Genomic DNA, 23,150 nt, shown 5'->3' with positions numbered 1-23,150 from the left:
CTATCCATCTATATCTGACAGACACTGCTGTAAGGTAAATAAAGATGACAATCTGGCTGTGTACATTCCTTAACATTTATTTATTTTATATTTGTTTACTGGAGATGTCCGACTGGGCCAGTGGCCCTTCTTCAGTGGAGGCCTGGGGAGAAAAGCTCCTTTACAAAAATCACATTACAAGCAATACAAACAATGCAATACCAGAAAACACATTACAGAATAATACAAGAAATATAGGCAGAAAAATAAACTAAACAAATAACGGAATAAAAAAAATATGTAACAAAAATACCTAATTAAGAGTATCTACCTAAAAATTTGACAAGTAAGCTAGCATGAAGTAGCTTGTGCCATCTTAAGAGAAATGGTTGATCTGTAGGCAAGTATGGCATAGGTGGTAAATACTTATGATATAGCTGGTTGTTATTATGTTAGTGTTACTTGTCCTAAACAGTGATAGCTAAGGCAGTACAGAGGTGATGTACAAGGAGGAGGGAATATGATGCACTATAAAAGACTTGAGATATGTGGATAGGGGTAAATAATCATATCAGATTTTGACAGCTCTTAGCTATTCTTAAGCAACTACTTATAACAGTGTTTGGACCAGCTTGACAGTACGATCTGAAGGTTGGAGGAAGTAACTGTTACCAAAGTGCTAAATAAAACCAATGAGACACAAAGCAGAGGAACTGTGTACCAGGCCGGTTGTTACATCACTTATAGGTAAGGTGTAATGCATACCTCTCTAAATATTCTGTATGCCCCCACCATTTAACACAACAAAAAAAATAGTTTTTGGTTAAGTCAGACAGAAAAAGGCAAAGTTAGGCTTAGTTACAATGGACGAAACATTCCAAAATACAGAAACCAAACTAGTCGCATGCAGAAGTAAATCACATGTTTAGCTATTGAAAACTACAGGATAGTGGTAACCTGCTCGTAGACTTCCAAATGAAATTAATGACAAAACATAGAGAGTTCTAGCAAGGGCAGTGAGTCGAGCTCCTATCTCAATGAATGCAGTTAACATTTTTTGGTTCTGATACAGGTCAGGCAAGCTTCTGTTGTAAATGTTGATCTGACAAGGAGATCATGAATCTAGTACAATTACATTGCTTAGTTTAATTAAAATAAATACATACCAATTGAACAAGGTTTTCTTCTGAAAAAGGCGCTCCTCCTATTGTCAAGTTTAACTCATACAAGCCTCTGTTCAAAGAGAAGAGATCTCCGGAAATAGCTATTTTCATAACTGCTTCTTTGTTAACTTTGATAATCAAATTGCGATTAGATTCTTCAACACAAATCTGAGAAGAAACCAAAAAGATCATAAAATACATTTGAGAACTGTTAAGAAGTTTGATGTAATGTAACACTAACATTTAAATTCTAAAAGAAAACCCACTATTCGTTGTTTAACTCATCATCCTCTAACTGAGATGCACACTACACAACTTCAGGAACTTCTGTGTATATATGTTTACATAAGTAGAGAAAACAGCTGTAAAGTAAACAAAATACAAAATAGTGCATCTCAAAAACTTGGTGGTAGTCAGTTAACATATCACTATCAGGTCATTACCAAGCTACCAAGTTATTCAAGCATACTACCAGTACATTTGGCATGTTGGAAATGTTCTCTATAAACAAATGCAGTCACATGACATTTTCTTTTGCTGGGTGATTGTGTTAACATTACATCAGATGCTATTCTGCTGCTAATATCATATTACGGTTCAAAGACTGCTATATATTGCCTTAGCACAGGAATCATACAAGAGTAAGGAAAACGTGTAGTGAGACCAAAGACTCATTCTCCAACACTTAATTACCTCATTACCAACTACAATCTTCTTCTTTCGGCTGTTTCCAGTTAGGGGTTGTCACAGCAGATCACCTGTCCTCTAAGGACTGGCAGTGGAGTTTACGGTGTTGAGTTGCCAGCCCAGTGTCCAACCTTCCACAGAAGGCACACACATGCATGCACTCATGTCTAGGGCCAATTTAGAGTGTCCAATCAACCTACAGCATGTCTTTGGGATGTGGGAGGAAGCCGGAGCACCCGGAAGAAACCCACGTGACCACAAGGAGGACATGCAGTCTCCACACAGAAGGCACCCCAGCCGAAGATCAAACCGGAGAATCTCTTGCTGTGAGGTGGGAAGGCTAACCGCTGCACCACTGTGGCCGTCATTCATTACCATCTACAACAATAATCAGAAAACTTGTTTAGATTATTATAAACTAGCATCAATAATATGAAAACATACTTCTGCAATGGAAGAGCTTGTACAATCAACCCCCCTACCCACAGAACAAAATAAGTGCTTATATTTAATTCTAAGCTGATTTAGAAATAAAGTTCAGGATGTTGTGTCATGTAAACAGAAATACATTAGTAGAGAATGATTCATTTTTTTTAATAGTATAAAAACACAGATGGGAAAGTATTAGTCCAGAAAATCCAAGCACATAGTGGAAGATTATTTAGCCTTTTAATGTATTAAATGCACTGCAGTCCAGCTTCTTCCTAGCTAGACATTTCTGCATTCTGTCTCCCCAATGTATGCCATCTAAGGAAACATTTTGTTTCCATTTATAGATAAAGGCAACTTTCATTATTCTTATACTCAAGAAAATCAATGACATAATTCCCACAGCCAGACCCATGACACAGCAATAAAGCCAGAGTGTGACGTAGAAGGTCTGGTTAGGAAAGAGGGTGGAAATGGGCAGCTTAATGCTGGCCTGCTAGACCCTGGGAGGGTGGGCTTTTTGCCTGACTGCAACCCTTAGTGGATTAAAGGGGTCACAGCTCAGATGGATAAACCCCAATTGACTAAAGGGGTCACAGCTCAGATGGAGAAACCCCAATTGACTAAAGGGGTCACAGCTCAGATGGAGAAACCCCAATTGACTAAAGGGGTCACAGCTCAGATGGAGAAACCCCAATTGACTAAAGGGGTCACAGCTCAGATGGAGAAACCCCAATGGATTAAAGAGCTCACAGCTCAGATGGAGAAACTAAAGGGCAAGTGCAAGCAGCTCATCTGCAGAGCTGCATGTGCACAGTAACTGCCATGTTGCTGCGCACCCATTCCCAGAGCCTGAGGGTTTAAGGACAGGCCTCTTCCACCAGTAAGCTGTTGTAATAGGATGTCCTTAACACCTCTGTTTTCCTGTGGAAATTGAGTAGGAATAATGTGACTTGCCGAACACATAAGATCTGCAAACAAAAACATTTTGAACATTCACATTACTGCCCACCCAAAACAAAGGAGCTATAAATGCTCACAAAAAGAAAGTAAATTCTTTTTGTGATATCTAAACCAAAATTCTTCCATAACATTCAGATCTAATTTGTCTGAATAGTAATAATGTTATGACAACATTGTTTCTAAGAGAATGTGTAGGGTTAGGGTATGTTTATGTTTTGCAGTCATTGTTATGGGCCTGACCCTATACAATACCTTAGGAATACAATATTTCAGTTAAACTACTACTACAAAATTTATTTATTTTAGCATGTTGACCTGGAAAGACCAACTGGGCAAAATGCTAGGGAGAAAAGCTCCACACAAAAATTATACAATATCCTAGAAAAATACAAAGAACTAAAGTAAGACAGAATAATTACAATTCAGAGACATATGACTAGACAAAATCTTTTAGTAAAGTATATAAACATAATTCAAATCTTCCAATACTGTGATAAACCTACATTGAAATAAATTGGATAAACATTAGTTACATTACAATACAGTAGCAAAGAAAAGAAAAGCTTGAACTATATCCAAAGAAATGTATTTATGTGGATGAGAGTTCTGAACGAGCCACTGGATACAAGATAGGTAACCCTTAGTTACTAACAATCAGTGGTTAACTATGAACCTGAACATGTAAAAGTTTTTCAGGAAATGGCTGTGAACTGAGAAGCATAAAATGTATGCTACAAAGGAGGAGTGCTGTGATGGCCAATGACATCTCAGGTGATAACGGCACTTCAAATGATGGCTGAACTTTATTCCTCTCAACTGTTCCTGATGTTGTTATTCTATTAACTTTGCAAGTCAATAGTAACAATATTTTAGAAGTGTCCCTGATTTTTGATTCTTGTCCCTAATTCTGGAGGTTGGAGGAGGCTTTATTGACCTCTCCTATGATTTAACTGAGGTCTTAACTAGAGTTTGATCACTTTTATTCCTGTGCAATTATGCTTAAGTACCATAGATAGGTTGAAAAGTTAGTATAGATATATGTACATGCCGACAGTGACCCCAAATATTAATGGAACTGGCATGGTCTTCATCATGGCACCTTCTTCACTAGCAGAGGGCCAGTCAGCTGGTCTGGTTCCAACCTCTTTAGTATAGGGGCATGCTTTCTGATTGATGCTGACCTTACTCTTCAATGTCACTGAATACAAACACATTTTATAAAACAAGAATTTAGTCCATGTCTTTCAGTTTGTAGGTAGCAAAGATAATGATGACCAAAGTACAGTAAGGCCTGCCATATTGAGCAAATTTCATAAGCACCACTTCAGAAGGAAGTAGAAGGGTTTAAGCCCCCCCACCACAATGTCCACAAATGTCTTTGGCTACAGCAGGTATTAAAATAACTAGGCTACATTTTAAGGACTATGGCTACAAGGATCTTCACTAGTTCAAATCTGCTGAACAGTGATAAAGGAAGCAGCAGGGTGGTGGCAAACACTAAAGATCAGGTGAACTGCCCTATGAGGACTCTAACAAAGTCCTACATAGATTTAAAGGCACTGTCAAAAAAGCAATGCTTGAAGTATAGACCATTGTCCGAGCCACAGCATTTTAAATGTCCTAAATGAAACCCCATTAAAATAAGTTCCATTCTTACTCTGATCAAGTTGCTTATCCAAACAGTACTCCCAGGTCACCACTGAAAAGGGACAAGTGTCTAATATGGTTATCTAAAACATAAATGAAAAATAAAGTGGATGTGGCAATTGCCTGGGTAGGCTGCACCTTAATGTGCTAGGAAATGGCATGCCAGCTGACTTGTAGTAATGAACAATGTAGAATATGCAATACATGCAGCAAGTCAAGAGTACACAGTCAGTCTAGCAACCAGGAAACCAAAAGTGACAATTTAAAAACTGACCATTAGTAAAGAATACAAAACTGGTTTGTTATCTGATAGGGAGCCATACAACAATGTATATTAACAGATGGCTGACATCTAGCTTTGCAGGGTTACACTTGGCAAGGAATTAATATCCTGGCGTTTGATACACGAGTTAAGGGGAGGGGGGATGTACAAAATATACCTATTTTTCTACATTATGTAACCCAGCTTCTCAGAGATGTGATATGCAGGAGTGACAACAACAAAGAAAATAGCCTTCCAAGACAACCTACAGATTCATCCCATCATGGTCAAAGGTGGAAACAAACATAATATTAGACAGAGTAATATGTGAAGTCAAATGTTTATGTTAATTACAGTGTGATTATAGCGTATGTAAATTTGCCTATGTCACAAGTGATAATTCAATAAAGGTGTTTGGAAAAAATACTATACATACGGTACTGTTATAAATAAGTGAATACAGATGCAACAAAGCCTGAAAATTGTCACAGCCACCATGAGGTCAACCAAGAGCACTTTCACCATAAGTAATATGAAAAACTAAAATAGCAGAAGTATTTATTTTACAGGGGAGTAAGACAGAGACTGCTATGGACAATTCCGAAGAGTGTCTGCAACCACAGGAACCAGCCAAAAGACAGGACTAAATTATTGTCAGATACCCAAAAAACAAAATATTTACATTTTAACAAGTATCCAATTCCTTTAGAAACTTTGCAAGCTATCAAAGAATTCTTAGTATGAGACAACAAAGAAGAAACTACAATGGCCTCAAAAGATAAGCATTACTGGGTTCAGCAGGGAGTTCAAGGAGTTTTCAAATAACTCCCCAGTCACCAGGGAGTAGAGTGGTTGATGCCAGAGACATATGATGGAGTGGAAATCAGAGTTGCCAGTATCACAAGAATCAACTTTTGGAAGATCCTGATGCATTTCATCTAGAAGTTTCAGAAGAGCAATTAGTCTCATTCCATGACAAGGACAAGGTATCTACTCATTAACCCCCAGGGCACTGTATCTACTCAATAACCCCCAGGACATGGTATCTACTCATCAACCACCAGGACAAGGTATCAAGTCATAAACCCCCTGGACATGGTATCTACTCAATAACCCCCAGGACAAGGTATTTACTCAATAACCCTCAGGTTCTGGGTTTATACAGCCCCAGACAGCTTTGGTTTATCTGCTGCAATGCAAAAGGGCCTATTTTCATACAAGGGCAAAAAGGAGAGGCATAGGAGGACAATGTCAGGATGGGGACGTCAACTGAAAAAGAATTCTCCACAGTATAAATTAAAGCATCAGGGAGATGGCCCAGAATAAAACAGCTGAAAGTATCACATTTTACTAAACAGTCCATTTCTAGGAGTAGAAAAAGACACAACAGAAAAACCCAGACCTCATTCTTCTTGACTGCTGATATACAACCACTCCTCCTGCCCCATAGCTGCCCATACAAACCTGAACCACTTGGTTGTACACGCAGGCAGAAATGGTCTGAAGGTATTTCCAAATACTGCAAGCAGATGTAAAAGACTGATATGATGAGTAACGTGTGAGAGAGATCAGAGTCCCCTAAATGGAGGTGTTGTACAGAACAGGCCTACCACACCAAAAACTGTTTAAGACTTCTGAAAGAGCAGCACCATAGGTTTCAGCCATTTCTCCTAGTCAGTCACAGTGCTCAGTCAATGCAGGTCCCCAGTATGTTCAGTACCTTACAAAGTCAATACCATATGAGTAAGGCACATATGCAAAATAATTGAGTAGAATTTATGGCATGATAGCTTACATGCTACTTCTGAAAATATCCTGTACTGGGTATCTCAACAAATTAACCATGAAACTACAATACTTGGAGATTTAAATATAAACTGTCAACTCAAATTTCACTACCCCCACTGAATCCATAAACATGTACAACTTCAAACAATTAATAACCACACCCACTACAATCAATAACACTTCAGGGAGATACTCAAGGTTAGACTGGATCCTTACAAACAAACCAGACAAACTGACAAAAGTAGGCTGCCCCTCAGATAGCATAAGTGACTACATACCAACATATGCCATTAGAACTCACTATAACCTAGACAAAACATATTATCTACAATTAAAATATGCAATACAACCAATTTCAGCAAAGATATTTTCAATGAAACACTAAAACAATATAACTGGAATGTACTTAGAACAATACCACTAGATACTGCTCTACAACACTTCAATAACATTCTTACATACTTTAAATAATCTAGCACCAGTACGTAATAAAAAAAGGAAAGTCCAACCCCTGCACCATGGCTAAAAAAAAAAAAAAGAAAAAAATAAAGATTAAAAAGGATAAATCCCGGAAAAACTGGAATAAAAATAGAACTCAAAATGTTTTCCAGCAATTTAAACATCTTAGAAACCTTGCAAAACTCCATGTCAAACAGGACAAAATATACTACACCAACTTATAAGAAACATCAAAACAACCCAAAACTTTTTTGGTCATCACTAAAACTACTCCACCCCGGCAAGACTACCACACTCAGTCTTCAAAAACAGACAATACGATAGACTATCACCACACAGTTTAATTCCTACTTTATACAATCAATAGTATCTCTCTTAGACACTAATACATCTGACCTCCTCTCTCTACTCCTGTCCAACCAAAACCATCCACAGCTCTTCAATTTCATTCCAGTACCTACTTCACTCATAATGAAGTTGCTCCTTACACTAAAAACTACCTCTGCAGGTGTAGACCAATTACCATCTGACTATCTTAAAATGGCCACAGAAGTCATAACCTTCCCTGTGTCCATACTAATTAATAGGTCTATACAGAAAGATACATCACATCACTGTGGAAAAAATCCTACATCATACCACTGCACAAAAGGTGGCAAATCTAGACAATAGAATAACTACAGGCCAATAGCAATTCTCTCCACCCTCTCCAAAATATTAGAGAAATGTGTCCATATGCAGCTGATGCAATACCTAACCTCAAATGGCCTGCTCTCAGAAACACAACATGGCTTTAGCCCCCAGCACAGCACCACTGCTGCTCGACTACATTTTACCAATATAATAAACCAACATAGAAACAATGGTCTGCTTATTTCCACTATGTTCTTAGACTTGTCAAAGAAATTTGATACTGTCTCACACCAGCAACTGCTCATTCGACTCTCCTCAACAGGACTTTCTCCCTTGTCACGGTTCCTTAGTTATCTATGTGGAAGGCAACAAGCTGTTAAATGGCAACAAACCTACTCATCCTTTCAACCAGTTACTACAGGTGTACCCCCAGGGCACTATCCTGGGTCCTCTCCTATTTAATATATTTATTAATAAAATCCACACACATTCACTCACCATACTAGTTTAGCTCAGTATACAGACAAGTCAACAATAAATAAGTTCCAAGACATTACCCTAAATTCTTTCTCCTCTGTAGAAACCTGGCACAAAGAATCGAACATCCTATAAACCCCAAAAAAAACAAAGTCAATGCTTATTACTTCAAAAAGTTGACAAAATCAAAAGCAATCCTTTATCATAAAGTCATCAAATAACACTCATTGAAACTGTAACTCACAATAAACTTCTAACATTGTAACAAATGACAAGCTCAAATATGGCCAGCATATACTGCCCACTATTAAATATATACACCAAAAACTAGTCTCCCTTTATAGGTTCAATGGATTCCTTACAGATCCTGCATGAAAATCTCTATCCACCACCTTCTTACTGCCAACTATCTTACATGCCTCTTCTATCCTAACAAACAAACAATACTCAAAGAAACTGCCTCCTGCTACAATAAAAATAACTAAACTGCCACCAATCTCCCTCATAGGACCCACCATTTTCATAGCTTAAAACAATTAAACTGGCTTGAGCTGCACAACTACCTAACATATTTGTAACTAACTACAGCACGCAAACTCATTAATCATCCAGAAAAATGCCCTGCACTACAAAACTTATTACTGCCCTACTGTGTAGCAAGTGACCTCCATTCCTGTAAGAGATTCTTACTATTCACAAATAATTCAAATAATGTTGCAAAAGACTCTCCATACTCCATTGCTAAACTCTGGAATAGTATCCCCACAAATAGAAAACTACGACAAACTCAGTAGTTTTAAACCACTGCTTAAACATCTTAAGCAATCCTGTTCCTGCACATGCTCATCGCAAGGTTAAGACGTTGCGCTCACTGTATGATACTCTCTCCAAATAGTCTCCTTAAACAGAATACTCTCACTGAAATGACAAAACAATTTTTATATACAACTGCTGCCTGTACAGTCTGCTAAGTGCACTTGGGCTTTCTCTTTAGTAACTTCTAACTCTGTAAAATCTTAGAATCTATAAACATAACTACTGTATGTGTACAAATGTAAATAGAAATGTAACTGCTCTGTGTTTAACTGAAACTAATGCAATGTAAGCAAATGGAGCTTTTCTCCCTGGGCCTCTGTTGAAAATGGGTATTACCCAGTTGGACTCTCCCAGTAGACAAAGAGAAACAAATAAGACAAAATTCAGTGCACCTGTAGAGTGCAGTTGGAAGGTGAGACAACGAGTTGCTTTTCAGACATGGATACAAAGATCTCTTCATCAAATAATTCATAATGCCTTCCAGAAAACAAAAGGTCTGAACAGCACTGCTCCTAGTGTACATAACAGCATCTCAAGCCGGGGGTTGTCAAGACCCTATTGCCCAGATGAGGAGAAATGGCAAACCCAAGGGTGCACACATGCACTCCCTATCAGACACCATTCTTGGTGAAACAGCCATTAAGAGGTCCAGCACATCATCGCAAACTGAAAAAAGTAATTGCAAGGAGAGATCAGATTTTTAAGCAACATGGCACAAAAAGTGCACTTTTCACAAACAGTATACAAAGTTTAATAAAAATCTATGCATGAATTCTTGGATGGAGATCTTGGATCTTTATGAAGATCAGAAAACTGAAGTAAGAGTCCTCACTGCTGAAAAGAGTACATATTTAACAGTGTATATGGAAAGGAAATTACCCAGAACTGCAAGATCTTCCAAATATTGAAAAAAAAAAAAGTAAAAGGAGAAAAGGATGCAATCCTCTATCTGCCATATAACCCAGATAACCAGAACAACAATGTGCCACCCAAACTGAATGCCCCCACACCTTCCAGATCTGTGCAAAAAAACACAAACATGCAGGCTTAGGGATATAAAGAATAGGGAAATGCAATTTGCTTTGTGGATAAGGGATGGTATAAAGTCAAAGATTGAACCAGAGTCTGACACTGTTGAGCTGTTTCACGGGTATTTTAGTGCTGCTTTACTTTCTACATAGCTTACTGGTGTTAAGGAGGCATTGGCTATTTGGTTTTATAAAGCTGAACTAAACTAGGTATAAATCCCTATGTCACAAGATGGGTTGCCAACTGGCTCACTGACCAGACCTACACTGTGAAAGTAGCAGACTCTAAACCCAACTTCAGACCAGTGACAAGTGGAGTACCACAGGGTTCAGTCCTAGGTCCTCTACTGTTTGGTATCTACTTCTCTGAAGTACAGGCTAACACAGAAGGTCTTTGGCTAACAAAGTTCGTAGATGACTGCAAACTAGGAGCCATAACGATGTGGACACCCTACAAAAGGGCCTCACTGAGACAGATGCCTGGTGTCAAAGCCATGGCCTCAAGCTCAATGCCAAAAAGTGCATTGTCATCCCTTTTGGTAAAAATTCTGTACCCATGAACTAACCACATAGGCGGTAGTCTACTTAACACCGAAAGTGTGATAAGAGACCTTGGGACACAGGTGGACAGTAGTCTCTCCTTTGATAATCACACTGCCACAGTAGTCAGGAAATCCTTCTATGTGGCACAAAAGATTTCTCATCCAGGAAAAGAGAGGTCATTGTTCCCCTCTACTCATCACTCATTAGACCCATTATACAGTACAACACCTCATTTGGTATGTACCCCACAAGACATCTACAACAACTGGAAAGGCCACAGAAATACCTCACAAAGAGAATTACCGGCCTCAAACAGATGCCCTATGCAGACCGTCTGAAAAAACCTCAGCTTTACTCTGTCGCATTTCACCTACTCAGAGGCGATCTCTGCCTGACATACAAAGCTATGTCAAACCCAGAGCTGATGGACATGCTCCACTTAAAGAAACCCCAGTCTCTCCGAGCTTCACACTCTAGGGACCTAAACCTTGTCACCACAATAAACAGAACATGCTGGAGGGATAGATTCCTGTCTCAGAGACTTCCCATACTCTGGAACAAACCACCTATCTATATCAAACAGAGCTCCTCATTAGCACTCTTCAAGAACAATCTTGATGATTGGATGGGAGATAGGAAATTCACCCCTGGGATCACTTCTGTGACTCTGCTTGACAGGGGCACTGGAAAATAATTTTCTTGGGTGGCAAAAGCCAGGGTACCATTTAGCTAGGCTTATATAGGCCCTAGGGCCAATAGCCTAGTACCCACCTATGAACCTATGAACAACAGAGGTACCTCATGTAGTCTCTCTCTTCAAAGAATCTTATTTATCTCTTTGCCAAATGGGCAAGTACTGCTGTAAGGTGGACACTGAAGGGACTGCTGTACCTTAATTTAACATAAGTGATCATCCATCATCAACCATATAACCCAATGGGCAGTAATGAGGGTGCAGAACTATAAAATTAACAAGGCTAGAAGCATTGTTGCCCTTTCAGTGACTAGCAGCCAGTTTGCTTTATCAAATGACAAGCAATGGCAGACCTTGAAGCTCAAAAGTGATTATGACCCAGTACACAAACCCAAACCTGTCTCCTGGTATCACCCTGTATGCTGTCATCCTGGCTTGAAAATTGGCTACAACAAACATATTTATTTGTGAACCAGGTAGTTGGGGTAATTGACGGACCTCTTCCTAGCCATGACTGAAGCCAAAAGGCACAGCAGAGTAGTACCAGAAAGATATCACAAACGTAGGGCAACAAGAAAAACATACATAGGTGGAAGAGTAGCAAATGTCAGTGACATTAAATACTTCTTAATGAAGGTCCCAGTAAACAATGCAAAATGCACGCAGAACAAACTGGATAATAAAATCACTAGAATAAATGCGTAACAACTTAACTAATTTATTCAACTGATTAAGTAAAGAGAAACAAGAGTATATAATTCACATACTGAGGATCTTAATTACGTACTTGATTTACAGAGCTAAGACTCCTCTGGGCCTTTTATCTTCCAGGTCCGGAGTGCAAAACTCAACAGCAGAACATTTTATTAAAATCTATTCAGCCCAACTATCTGGGATATGAATCCAGTACCTGAAAGTCAGCTGATCAGTCCATGCTCTCAAGCATCCTGCCCCTAACAGAATGTCATCTGGCTCACAATCTGACCGCACCTACTCTCCTGATGGACTAATTATTGAAACAACAAGCAGCTTGTTCCTTCCTGTACAGTGGATCCAAAAGATGGTACCCCTAGGGGAGATCACACCATGCTGAGAGGAACAGAATATGGCTGTACAACTGCATTATTATGGGCACAATTCTGAAGCATCATTTCAGACTCCCATTTATAGGCAATTTGCAATACGGTTAGTGGGAGCACCCACTAGACAGAAAGCTGGAACAGCAGGCATGGGCATCATTGCACATGGGATTTACTATCAATGGAACATCTGCCGTAGAGGACACATGGCACCAAGTCCTCATGTCTGGCTGCTCATTAAGTGAAAATTTGTGCCACAACACAAATTACAACCCACCAAAGGTCATACAACATCTTCTTCTTCTTCTTTCGGCTTTTCCTGGTTAGGGGTTGCCACGCAGAACTCCGGTCCACTAATGATTGGCAGTAGATTTTTACTGTGATGAGATGCCAGCTCGACGCCCAACCTTCAACGAAGGCACACCCTACGCATGTCTTTCGAACACCAGTCGACCTCGGGGAGGACATGCAGACTCCACACAGAAGGCCCTCCAGCCGAGAATCGAATGGGAGATCCCTCTTGCTGTGAGGCGACAATGCTACCGCTGCACCAAAGGTCATACAACATAAACAAGAGTTTAACTATCCCATGGTCACAGTGCATAACTTTAATCAGGAGGTACCATTACAAACAGCCCTGTGAAAATGGGCCACACACACTCTTGAGGTGATACTTACATGCTGTTACCAGGAAGACACCGAACATAGTGAAATACCCCCAAAGAAGTGTGCAAGGCAGAGAGACAGTCATGCAGACAGTCTTCAGCAGAGATGAACAGGCTTGCAGACACCTTGATTAATTCTTCCACCAAAACCAGGGGTGAATAAGAAAGCATAAAATCCCCACGTCCAGTTCCTTAAACTCTAGAATTGCGTTTATTTTAACAGTTTGTTTTCTTCTTCATATTTATAACTATTTGTTTCCATCTATGGAAATCTGAAGAAGCTTCCCCTCTTATAAGTGAAAGCATGTCTAGCACTTTCAAACAACTTTTAATTCTTCACTGGATCATATCACATTCGATCTCTGGATAGTAGTGGTGAAATCTGGATATTTTCTTCAACTTTCTCAGTGACAACAATGGACCAGAAAAAAAATATAAAACGGAAAAATAAAAATAATCTCTATGCCTAATGAAAGTGGGCACTGTTAAGGACAATTTGTTTTAAACACATCTGGTATCCGCATATGCATTAGCTTTTATTCGCTGTCTTTTTCTGCTTGTAAATCTGAAAAGACGATTACAGGAGTACGGCAACCACACCAGTCTTCATATTCTAATAAGGGAGCTTTTTCTCCAATCTGAAGCACATTTTTATAATTAATCAGATTTCCCATCCCATCAACCAATCATACCAGGTAGTCTGGTTCAGTCCCCCCTTTAAGAGAATTTAAACCACTCCATATAAAGAGTTTTATTATCTGGTGCAGTCTTTTTATAATAGTGCTCATAAAGAAATAAACCAGACAATTTCAACTTACAGAAGGATCTCTGTGAATGTTTACTTTTTTAATTACTTCTTTACTTTACTAATAGTAGCCCAGAATATCATAGCATTTAAGTTGAAGCTAAAATTATAGCTTACAGGTCAACTGGATATCACTGTTGGTACCAACAAGGATCACAGAACCCAAAGGCTCACCTTTCTCTCCTTTTTGTTAATCCCAACAGAGAGAAGTTCTTTGTATGGGTTTGGAGAGCCTAACAAGAGCATCACTTCACTACATGTAACCTATTTTCAATTTTACATTAAGTCGAAACGCATATCTCTCTATGTTCATGGCATCCTGTCTTTGTAACTTGTGTGTAGCTTAGTGAATGGATTTGTATATTACTAGCTAAAGCAGGACAGTAATTTTGATACAGAACTCTAAAAAATGTGAGAGGCTAGAAGTGTTGTTGCCCTTTCAGAGGCCAGCAGCCACTTTGCTTCCTCAAGGGACAAGCAATAGTTCAAACACTGATAGGAACTGGAAGACGCTATTAACAATTTTCTGTAGGTGTTTTATTTAGGAGGAATGTATGTTTACTAGTGCATTCACCTCAATGGTCATTCTAGTTTCAAATGTCAGAAGTTTAGGAACTTTTTAGCATTATCCTGCCTGCCTTAGCACTATGTCAATATTTAACTCTGCACAGACTTCCTTAAGGATAGGGAGAGGTTCCAGTTACAACACTAGGATGTTGTGTTGATTTGCTTGTAAGACTGAGCATTTCAAGTGATCAAAAGACTATACACATGTAGCAATACAAACACACACACATATATATATATATATATATATGTATGTATATATATATATATATATATATATATATATATATATATATGTATAAAATGTTATATATGTTCCAAACTCAGTTAAGTCTAATTTTCAGTGAAAGCCCAAGTGTAATGTCTGCTTAATTGACTTGCTTTGACTCATTACAGACACTAAGGGAATCAAATCAACGTCTAAAGGACAAGGCTTATTAACAACTCACAGCCTTAATCTTCTGCACTAGAAAGCCACATTCCACTGACTTCATATGAGCTTCCAAGCAATCATCTATGTCAGTGAACAGCTTTGAATGAACGCCTGAGTCAAAAAGGTCTTCAATGAGCTTCTGTTGCTTTTTGTGTAACTGTCTCCAGTATCCAGCAAAACAGGCATTATTAATAGTAATATGCAGACTAAGCACATATCTTCCTGCCTAACTAATCCAGCACATAAACTGCTTACCCAATAGCATATCAGAGAGGTAGTAGAATGCTTGTAGCAGTTGTACATAAACTGGGCAAGTGGTTGTTGGTCTAGAAATGTATACCCAAAGAGTGTGGAGTGCTTCAGATCCACATGATAGATTTTGATAGCTAAATATCAGGAGTCTTTTAAGCAAATTTCATGGCTGAACCTAACACAGGGAGAAGAGGTACCAGAGATAAAAAAAAAAAAAAAAACTTCTGGAAGGCTAAGTTAATCTTTCATTCTGTTATCAATGTACTTGAATGTTGTGAGGCTGCCAACCTTCTGGAAGAGCATCCCAAACAATGCTTCATCAGAAGTTGTGAAATACAAAGTATAAATAATTTTGGAAGAGATGTCAAAACCTCATGGAAATACCCAAATCAGGTTTTGAGAAATTAAATTCCACATGAAAAACACTAGCCTCCTCATGATCAGTCCAAGGGACACCCTGCAGATATTTTAGAGATTGTTTAAACTGTTCTACAACTAAAGGGCATGTAAAATCCTATGTAGTGGACAGGGCCTTGATTAGCTTCAGAATTTACTTCCTGTAATCCTTGGGGTTTGAATGGAGAGATGATAGGGGTCCAAATAGAGAGATGAAAAAAATCAGCAAGAAATGGAGAGTAGTATTGCTGGAACTGAATTCATCTTAAAGTCCTGGTGAGTACCTTCATGTGGTGGACCCTGTTTTCACAAAATCTCACCAAAAACTACACTGATGTATAGACTATATTTTATATAGCAAATGTCATGGACAGAGGTAGGTTAAACAAATAAAAATAGACATCTGGGTGCACAAGTCCCAGTATAAAAAAGTGCCCAATATTGGTATAAGTAATGGTGCCAAGACTGGAAAAAGGACAGCATAGAATCTTCAATAACTGGAAACATTCCTACAATGGGGTTAGGCCAGGCTCAGAGGGGAAGACGGCCCCCTTAAGGAAGAAAAACTGACAGGTCAAAAAAGACACGAAGATGATAGAGTGGACTACTGAAGATAAGAAGAAATTATGCATTGTTTCTATTATACAGGAAGTCCAGAATTTTCAGATATAAGATATTCAAAAAGATTAAGAAAAAATTAGAGGAAAGAAAAATACCTGCCCAAGAAAAACTGTCAAAATCTTCAAATGCAAATGTGTGTTCATTAGTCCAACAGACGCATAAAAATATTAAAAAGACAAATGTTGGGTCACTTGGAAAAAGTGAGTGAGCAAGTGAGTGTGATAATATAAAGACCAAAATCTAGAGATTTTTGAAAGATATAAAAATGAAACACAGACATTGGAAAGAAAAAGACTTCTGATATGGTGCAATGTTTATGCAAAGGAGAAAGCCAAGCTAATCAATACAAAAAAAGCAATGCCAAAGATACCTGAAAAGAAATACAGGTGAAGACAAACTTGATATGAAAAATTTCTCAATACAAAAAATAAGATCATAAAGGGGGGATGTAGAACAGAAGATTAGTAAAGTACGAGTTAAACAGAAGCTGAAATTATGGAATACCTGTGATATGGACGATTTGGTGTAGAAAGCCTAACACAGGTTATGTCACAACATGAGTCCCCAAAGTAAGGAGAAACAGGTAGAGTGGGAGACATCTGAAGAAGATATATGGACATTGGAAAGAAAAAGAGATTTAATATGGTGTAATATTTATGCAAAGGAGATAGCAAAACTAACAAATAGAAAAAAGCAGCACTAAAAATATTTGAAGAGAAATACAGGCAAAGGATCTGGATGTGGAAAATTTCACAATGCAAAAAAAAAAAAACACAAAGGTGGAAAGAGGATTGGTAATGCAGGTGTCAAAGAATATGGATTACCTGCAAAGTGAAAGATTTAATGTAGAAAATACAACTCAGGTACCATCAGCAATGCCTACTACATCTCAACCTCCCCTGCCAACCAAGTCAAGAGCCTGATCGATGAATCAGACATGGGCAACTCAACCTGTAGCCAGGGTTTTATCCATCTATACCACCAGAGATAACTTGCCTTTTGGGTATATCTCTTCTTTTTACAATTGGTGCTTAAGATACTAATATTTATTTCAGTTCTTCAATATCCCCAAAACTGTGCATATCATTGCCATGTTCTTCTTTACCCAACTATAGTTTAAATTGAAACAAATCTATTTTACTTCCACCTATAACTACTACAAACCCATTTGATTAGTATTTTTAAATATTTGTCACCAAGTGAAAAAAATATTTTGAGTGAAAGCAATGCCTAAATAATTGTGTAGTTCAATATTTTTAGAAGAATACCTAGGTGAAAAGCCAACATTTAATTTTCTAAGGTTTCAAATACAAAAAAAAATAAAAATAAAATATTTCTTTACAATTTTCTTTCTTATAAATTCATATCAAAATGTTTTCATAAAAAATCTTCAAGTCAATGTACAGTAACATTTTGAAATTAGTTTTACCAAATCACAATTACAAACTAACAGCACCCAAAACAAGTGGAGGCTGCTAGCCTTCTAGTTTTAGGCTGCTAGCTTTCCAGTTTTTTTTTTCTCAAAAATCTATTTATTGATTTATAAAATATAGCATAACAATAAACATCAAAACTTTGTAAATATAGTCATTTAGGAGTTAGGTGGAATTACACAATATGAAAAAGCATTTTTCAACTCATGAAAGTGAAAAAGATACAGCAGTATATACAATATATACAAAAGGTAACCAAGGTACAATTGACTAAATGAGCTTATAATCATATGGGAAAGTAATGTATGAAAATAAGTAAGTCATATTTATGTAACTAGACAAAGATGAAAAGTCTATTAGTCATTATTAATAATATAAAGGACCTTCTCTAATGCTTTATTGTTTAAAGCCATTTTTTTAGGACTTTTCAACATAGTTTTTTGTGCAGAAATGTACGAGTAAGCCATTGTTCTAAAGGCATTCCAATTCAATTTAGTGCGATCAAGCCAAATTTTGGAAATGTAGAGTTTTATGAGAGAGCAAATAAATATAAACACATGTGTGTCTAATTTAGAAAGATGTATCATGGGTATGTGGAGAATTGCTGTTTCCCAGGATAAGGTGGATTTGTGATATCCCATTTTCTGTAAACGTACTTTCAAGGAAGTCCAGAGTTTATGTGAAAACTGGCAATACCAAAAAATATGCAGAAGATCAGCTTTGGGAAAGGAACAGCAAGGGCAAGAAGGAGACTTACTACCATCAAATTTATTAAGTTTGGAAGGAGCGTGATATGCATTATTATTTATCATCAATTGGGTATAGAACAATTTCTTGAAAGGGGAGTGCTCCAGAGTGTTTCTGATAGCAGAGAGTTTTTGTTTCTCAGTTATTTGAGAATTATGTTTGTCCCAAAAATTAGAAAAAAGACATAGCGAGTCTTGTATTAATTTATTTAACAAGTTATATGTTTTTGATAGCATTTTTTCAGGGAGTGCCAGTGTTTTAATTATCGTGTCTAAGTTATTAAGATCTTGCTCTCTTGGTTTTGTGTGAGCATATTTAGCCATAACCACATCTCTTAATTGACGTAAAATTATGGTATATTTACAATTGACATTCAGCGTGTTTCGAAGATTAGCCAAGGACAAATCTTTATATTTCAATAGATCCCAAACATTCATATTTTTTATAAGAGGATATTTTGTGAGATTAATTAGTGTATTATCCAACTTAAGGTTGGGATTCAAGTGAAGTGGTTGAAATAAATGAAAAATATTATCAAGATTGATCTCCTGAAATGCTTTAACCTTATGTTTTAGGAAATTTGAGATTTTAAGAGTGTTTATTATATCTATAGGGAGAAATGGAACAGCAGCAGGATTAATGTTTTTGGAAATTATATGTTAATGCCATAGCTTAACCCAAATAGGGAAATGAATGTAGTTGTTATTATTTAGTTTAGAGATGGATATCAGTTTGTTAGCCGAGACAATTAAATGATAGAGATACAAATTTGGCAAGCCTAAACCACCCCTTTCCTTAGAAATTGATAAATTGGAATAAGAAATTCTAACTGTTTTAGGAAACCACAAAAATTTGGCTAGTTCTTTATTAACTTTACCGAAGAAGGATTTAGGAATGATTTGATCTGATGAATTGAATTGGTATAGAAATTTGGGGAAAATATTCATTTTGATTATCGCTGCTTTAGATAAAAGTGATAAATTGAGTAATTCCCATCTACGCATATCTAACATTATTGATGACCATACTTTATTCAAGTTATTTTGAAATGTAGATAAACTGTTATGATCAACATGAATACCCAGATATTTAACACTATAAGTAATATGAAAAAAGGAGTCAGGAAATAAGTATGGTTTATGTGCTAAATGATTTAAAGGGAGAATATGTGTCTTTTGGGAATTAATGTGATAGTCTGACGTAAGTGAAAATTTCTCTATAGAGTTAACTAGTATTTTTAGATCTGTGATAGGTGTTTGAAAGTATATGACTAAATCATCCGCAAAAGCTGAGAAAAGTAGATTAGTGTTCAAAACCCTAGGAATCCTATGGAATGTGTTTTGTGTTATGTATAAAAGTAGTGGTTCTATATACAGATTAAAGAGAAAGGGAGATAAAGGACAGCCCTGTCTTGTACCATTAGTAATCTTTATAGGGATTGATGTAGATCCATTAATATACAGTCTAGTAAAGGATTCTTTGTATAAAGTTTTGATTAAGTTTATAAATGTGATGGGAATATTAAAACAGAACATAGTTTGAAAGAGGAAATCCCAACTCACTCTGTCAAATGCTTTCGATGCATCAAGGATCAATGCATATAGTGGGTTATTATCATTTTTTGTAAGGTGTATAATGGATTCCAGAGTTAGGGTGTTATCCCATGCATGTCTGTGAGATATAAAACCTGTTTGGTCTGGGGAAATTATTGACGGTAAAACCTTCTTTAGTCTGTTAACAAGAATAGAAGAAAGAATTTTAATATCTAAATTAATTAATGAAATGGGTCTATAATTATAGGGGTCTGTTTTGTCTTTATTGTTTTTCAGACTTAGTATAGTTTTTCAAGTGTTCCAGTGAAGATCAGATATGTCATTTATTTTTATGTGGTTATAAACTTTGAGAAGGAAGGGAGCAAGTACTATCTTAAAGGATTTAAAGAATTCCGGTGTGAATCCGTCTGGGCCTGGAGATTTACTAAGTTTGAGTCTGTCAATGGAGTCATAAATTTCTTGGAGACTCAGAGGAGCTGAAAGAATGTTCTGTTGTTGTTCATTCAGAGTTGGGAATATTATAGAACTTAGAAAACTATTTATGTGACAATTTACCGTAGTATTAGGAGTTTTGGAATATAAATCAGTATATAATAGTGTAAAGAGATGCAAAATTTCCTTGTCCGTGTTATATATTTGATTTTTGTATTGTATAGGTGATATTTTGGGCCTGTCAAAGTTTTTTTAATTATTCTTGCTAAGGTTTTGGAAGGCACTTGAGCCCATTCAGAATAAGTAGCTAAGAGTCTTTGCTCCAGTATTGAGAGATTGTTTTGATGTAATAAAAGAAGTTCTTTTTGAGATTCTATAATTTGCTTGTAATATAAGGGGTCCAGATTTAATCTATATTTATTTTCAAGAGACTGGATCTTTAGTTTTAGGAGTCTTTCTTTATTATTAAATTGCTCTTTAAGGTATGAAGCCTTATTAATGAACATTCCCCTCAACCTAGCCTTGCAGGCAGCCCACTGTATATCATAGGATATATCTGATAAATCTAGGTTATTATCCATTTCCCGAATTATTTCTATACACAATTTACTAATTTCTTTGTTAGAGAGCAAATTATTATTAATTGTCCAACTATTCCGTTTGGATGAGTGTCCAGAATTTAAATCCAGATTTAGTTTTAATGAAATTCTAGAGTGATCAGAAAGAAATCTGGGCTCAATAATAAAGTCCAATAAAATTGTGAAAGGAAAGCCGTTATAAGAAAGAAATCCAATCTTGACCATGAATTATAGCATTCTGAATAATATGTATATATATCTTTTTTATTTGAGTATTTAATGAGTTGTATGGGGTCTATTAGGTCATGGTCTAATATTAGATCTTCAAGAGCAAAGGATGCTTGTTGATTATATGAAGAGGAACAGCTGGTGCAATCTATATCAGGGTTAATTACAGCGTTCCAATCTCCACCTACTATGACATAGTGATCTTTGTAGGAAGAGAGGATATTATATATCTGTAGAATAAAAAAATGCTGATGATTACATGGACCATAGAGATTGAGCACCAGAAGTGGTTTATCAAGGTTGTGTATAGTGGTGGTAAAGTAGCACCATCTACCATTAGTGTCATATTTTTCTTCTATAATAATCCCCTGAAATTTCTGTTTGATTATAATAGCCACCCCCCTGGAGTTAGAAGTGTCACCAGAAGCTATTATTTTTTTGATCCATTTTTTATTTTTTTCTTTGTACCAGTCATCTCTGGGAATATGTGTTTCTTGTAGGAAACATAAATTGGCTTGTGATTTATAGATTAAATGAAACAGTAAAGATTTCTTGGCTTTGTTTTGAATCCCTCTTACATTCCAAGAGTCTATTATTAATAAATTTGTCATGTGATTTTCAAAGGTCTATTAAGAGGGAGGTAAGTGATTAGATTGTTGGTATATAATGAAAAAGTAAAAAAAAACTTAGTCCTGGTAAGACAATTAATCTGTATAATGGTATCTTTCAAGATAAGATTAACTTTAGTCTCATGATCTTCCCTCTTCCCTACCCCAGTGCCTACCTACCCTAACTTATCTAAAGAAGGAAGATAAAGACAATTACATGCGCGATGTACATACTTGGTCACCAATATATCTAAAATATAGGAAGAAAGTTTAAGTAAAATCCTGAAAAGGACTATAACAAAGTTAACAAAACTAAACATATGTACACACCTATCAACAAACAAGATGCCCGACATACCCAATCCCCATTCAAATGTGTATTCACAAACTCCTGTAAAGTTAATTAAGAATGAATCAAATATAAATGTCACTGTTAATCTAACACTATATTATGTATTTGTATTGAGAGATGTATGTGAAATCATAAATATGGTTAGCAAAGCCTTAATATATCTAGACTTCTATATTTGTAAAAGTATATATAATACACTAGAATAAGTCCCTAACCATATAATTTAAATGTTAACTGTAATATGAACTATTTACAAATAAATTTAACATTTAATACTTTTGTATTAGTAGTCCTTACAATCAGTATACCCCTGACTAAATTTCTTTATCCTTGTCAAGCTAAATGTAAAGCTCGAATGAATATGGTTCTTCTTAATAGTAAGGACCACCATCAAATCTAGTATAATATCACCCATCAAATGTGAAATCACGTCTACCACAGCTGTTACCAAAGTTAATGAAAAAAGGGGTTTATTATTTTATTTCCTGTCATGAGTGTACATTCACTCTAATTTTATGAATCATGCACACTGAAGTTTTTAGCAAGGGCATTAGTTACCCTTAAAAACTGTGGTCAACATTACACCTCCTAGGAGTGACTAGAATTACGTACGTTGCTAATCATAAGTAAAACTATAATTATATACAAAGATTAAAGAAGCGAAAGCTAACCAATATCCCCGTACTAACCATTTCAGTGTCCTAAACCCATTGTAAAATGGATAGTGTCAGTATAATAAACTTTTGAACCTTTCCGCTTGCATCATAAACTGTAATATGATCAGCTGGATATAACAAAAAATACACAACTTATTTTTTGAAAACGTGAAACAT

The 23,150-nt window shown here is 36.6% G+C and overlaps 1 protein-coding gene across 4 annotated transcripts in view; it reads right to left on the bottom strand.

The window, feature by feature from the left end:
* The window catches only part of GAS6 (growth arrest specific 6), a 989,702-nt gene that overhangs the window by 159,163 nt on the left and 807,389 nt on the right, over positions 1–23,150 (bottom strand). For all 4 annotated transcript variants that reach the window (XM_044071118.1, XM_044071116.1, XM_044071119.1 and 1 more), the window contains one exon: positions 1,146–1,310. In XM_044071118.1, the coding sequence (XP_043927053.1) occupies positions 1,146–1,310 (165 nt within the window). The remainder of the gene's footprint in view (positions 1–1,145; positions 1,311–23,150) is intronic.

The sequence above is a fragment of the Protopterus annectens genome, chromosome 5.part0, assembly GCF_019279795.1.
Source record: "Protopterus annectens isolate FY-2018-M chromosome 5.part0, PAN1.0, whole genome shotgun sequence".
Classification (NCBI taxonomy): domain Eukaryota; kingdom Metazoa; phylum Chordata; order Ceratodontiformes; family Protopteridae; genus Protopterus; species Protopterus annectens.
Note: the sequence above shows the minus strand (reverse complement) of the source record. Positions and strands in the feature narration are given on the sequence as shown.